The sequence below is a fragment of the Lonchura striata genome, chromosome 13 (assembly GCF_046129695.1).
Source record: "Lonchura striata isolate bLonStr1 chromosome 13, bLonStr1.mat, whole genome shotgun sequence".
NCBI classification, from domain to species: domain Eukaryota; kingdom Metazoa; phylum Chordata; class Aves; order Passeriformes; family Estrildidae; genus Lonchura; species Lonchura striata.
This window is the reverse complement of record NC_134615.1, coordinates 21,190,277-21,193,612: the sequence shown is the minus strand read 5'-3', so window position 1 is coordinate 21,193,612 and position 3,336 is coordinate 21,190,277. Positions and strand designations below refer to the sequence as shown.

The following is a 3,336-nucleotide window of genomic DNA, read 5'->3' as shown; positions in this document are numbered from 1 at the left end:
ATGCTCCAGGGCCGGGGAGGCTCCCCGGGCGCGCTGCTCCCCAGCGTCGACAGGCGGGGAGCCCCCAAATCGCTCCTTTCACCTCTCTTTTTATTTATTTGGGGCTTTATTGCGCTTTTGGCAGGGCGGGCGGGCGCTGCGGCTCCCGGGGGCCGGCGGGGATGCGCAGGGCGCGGGAGGAGCGCGGAATTAGGGCGAGGGCGGTGTTAGAGGGGTGAGTTCCCCTCCCACGCGTGGGCCCGGCCAGTGAGAGGGGAGACCCCCACGCCCCCGCCCGAGGAGCCGCCTCCCTGCGCAGCCCGGCTGCGTTTCCCAGGCTCTCCTGGAGGTTTCAGGACCCAGCCGGGGCTCCGCAGCATCGCGCTGGGTTTTACCCCGGGGATGAGAATCCTTCTCCCGGCAGGGCAGCGACACTGGGCCAGAAACCCCACGGGTGAAGGGGAATTTGCAGGGAAATCCGAGGATGGCACCGCCAGGGCTGGGTGGTGCTGGGGGACACCCGGAGCTCGGTTTTTACCTCCTCCCCTGGCAGGTAAAAAATCTCAGCAGCCCCGTGGGAACTGCGCTGTTGGGATATTTCTCTTTGAAGGAGAAAAGGATCCCCCTCAGGCCTCTTCTTCCCTCCCTCGGAGAAAAGATGCTCCACAGAACAGGGGGTCCCGCAGGTCTAAACCCGCGGGGGGACTGGGGACACAGGCGACACCTCCAGCTGTATCGGAATCCCTCGGGGCCTCGGATTAGAGCAGTTACGTCAGTAAATTAAAAAAAATAATAATAAATCCGACAACAGAAAACACAGCCCCAAACCTGGACGTTTATACAGAAAAAGAGCATCACAAATTCCTAATGTAAGCACCGGCCAGCTGTGTGCACTTGTAAAGTTGTTATAATCCCCCTCCTTGTTATAAACAGGAAAGTACATAATATAAAGCAACAGGCCCGCATTCACAAATACTGGCCCTCCTCCCCGGGCCTGCCAAATTCCCCTTTTGCTGCAGTCTCGGCCTGCACCGGGGGTCCCCCTCCGCCCGTCCCCGGGGGTCTCCTCGGGGTGCAAACCCGGGTCCCTGCAGCGGGATCCTCCACACTTGATCCCCTTCCCTTTTCCTTCCTCACCATCGCAGCTCTGCCTCCTCCCCTCATCCACCCCTTTCTCTTCCTTTCTTCAATTATTTTTATTGTTTTTATTATTTTTGTGTTGCTGAATGCCCCGGTTTTGCTGCGGGGATCCCTGCCCGCTGCTCCCCAGCTCCAGCAGCGAACATCCTGCTCCGCTGTGTGTGCTTACAGCGTCAAAGGGTGGACGTGATATTTCAAACATCAGATCAGTGCGTTTATATATTGGGTGCCCGGAAATTTTTCCAAATAAACACAGCTTGATTCGACTTGGGTGGGCAGACTTATCAACAGACTAATTCTATAAACAAATGAAGGAATAACCCGGAGACCATTGGCTGGTACCAGCGAGACACGTGGAGAGAGCTCGGAGTTTTGTAGCAATGAAATTTTAATTAATGTGGGTGGGCTGAGAACACAAACGACTGTTTATCAGAGACAATTTATTTTCCAGCGCTAAGTCAACATATAATAGCAAACTTACAACAATTATTTAACTTTTTTTTTTTCCTCTCTCTTTTTTTTTTTTTTTTTTTTTTTTTTTTTAAGAGCTATGAAGCAGGGACAGAGGCAGAGCGAGCTCCTTCAGGCAGGGCTGGGAGCTGAGCTCGCACAAACAGCTCCCCGGTGGACTCGTCCCACGTTCCTGCCCTGCTCGGCTCCGAGGGGGAAGAAGCGGAGCTGCGAGCCCGCCGGCGATGAGCCACATCTACGGTAGCCACCTCTCCCCCCTGGGTAGCCCGTCCATGGTTTACCTGCCCGCCGCGCTCGGTTTCACCCCCGGGGGGGCGATGTCCCGGCAGGACCCCCCTCAGAAACCCCCTTACAGCTACATCGCCCTCATCGCCATGGCCATCAAAGAGGCTCCGGAGCAGAAGGTGACCCTGAGCGGCATCTACCAGTTCATCATGGACCGCTTCCCCTTCTACCACGACAACAAGCAGGGCTGGCAGAACAGCATCCGCCACAACCTCTCGCTCAACGACTGCTTCGTCAAGGTGCCCCGCGAGAAGGGCCGCCCGGGCAAGGGCAGCTACTGGACGCTGGACCCGCGCTGCCTCGACATGTTCGAGAACGGCAACTACCGCCGCAGGAAGAGGAAGCCCAAACCCGCGGCCGCTCCGCACGCCGAAGCTGCCGAGCGGCCGGGGCCGCCCGCTCGCCCCGCCGAGCCCAAGCGGGCCAAGGGCAGCGCGGGGCTGCCGCGGCCGGCCGGGGGCACCGCGGCTTCCCCCGGGGCAGGAGCGGCCCCGCTGCCCCCCGCCGCCGCCCCGCCGCACAAGGGCGCTCCCCGGGGCCGCAGCTTCAGCATCGAGAGCATCCTGGCGCAGGGGCTGCGGCCGCCGCCCGCCGGGCCGGCCGCCAAGGCGGGCCGGGCCAGCCCCGCCGGCTCGCTGCTGGCCAGCGGCTCCTTCGGGCCGGCCCTCAACGCCTCGCTCGTGCTCGACTCCCAGGTGCACGGCAGGCTTTATCACATCGGCATCCCCTTCCTCTCCTGCTTCCCTCTGCGCTTCTCCGAGGCGGTGTTTAATTTTCAGTAGCTGCCCCGTAATTAACGCGCCCCCTCCATCGCCACCACCCCGAGCGCTGCTCCGGGGGGCGCGATGGGAGGGAGAGATCGGACTCCGACCTCACCACGCGGGTAAAGACCTAAAAAAAACCCCAAACCCAAAAAAAACCCCCCAAAGCGATGTTTTAAAGGTGACTCAGGATTTCAGGGCATTTTCAAGGCGCGTCTTGCTGCGGACCCTCTTTTGCGGGTGCCTCCCAGCCCCTGCCAGAGCGACTTTGGAAGGTAAAAGCGGCTTTGTTCTCCCGGGGGCGGCGGAGGGAGAGGCAGCACCGGGGGGATGCCCACGCTGGCCCCGAGCCCCGTGGGCTTTGCTCTGCACCTTTAGTTTCGCATCCCTCAGGTTCCTCAGACCAGGTTTCCCTCGGGCCCTTCAGGTCTCTGTTTTCTTCTTTTATTTTCCCTTTAAAAGCCAAGCCCCATCGCAGGGGGAGGAGGCTGAGTTTTGTTTTGCCATCAATACCCACAGGAATTAATAATACCCGTTATTTTGGCGTGAATACCTACAGGCACATCATAATTCCTGATATTCCCCACTGGCCCATTCCTCCCAGTGGCAGAACTCCTGGCAGAACTGAGCAATCCAGGCTCATCCTGAATATTCCTGCTTGCTTCGATCGTGTGGAACTGGTTTTCCTGCTCAGCACTGG

General features: G+C 59.3%; 1 protein-coding gene across 1 annotated transcript; it reads left to right on the top strand.

Moving 5' to 3' along the window:
* The first annotated feature begins 1,668 nt into the window (after positions 1 to 1,668).
* FOXL1 (forkhead box L1) lies at positions 1,669 to 2,657 on the top strand. The gene has a single exon (XM_021537939.3). It carries the CDS (start codon positions 1,815 to 1,817, stop codon positions 2,655 to 2,657), a length of 843 nt encoding a protein of 280 aa, XP_021393614.1. The 5' UTR covers positions 1,669 to 1,814.
* The last annotated feature ends 679 nt before the right edge of the window (positions 2,658 to 3,336 follow it).

What these genes read in the sequence shown, in the direction of transcription:
- FOXL1 (XM_021537939.3), top strand. Translation starts at nt 1,815, where the DNA reads ATGAGCCACATCTACGGTAGCCACCTCTCCCCCCTGGGTAGCCCGTCC.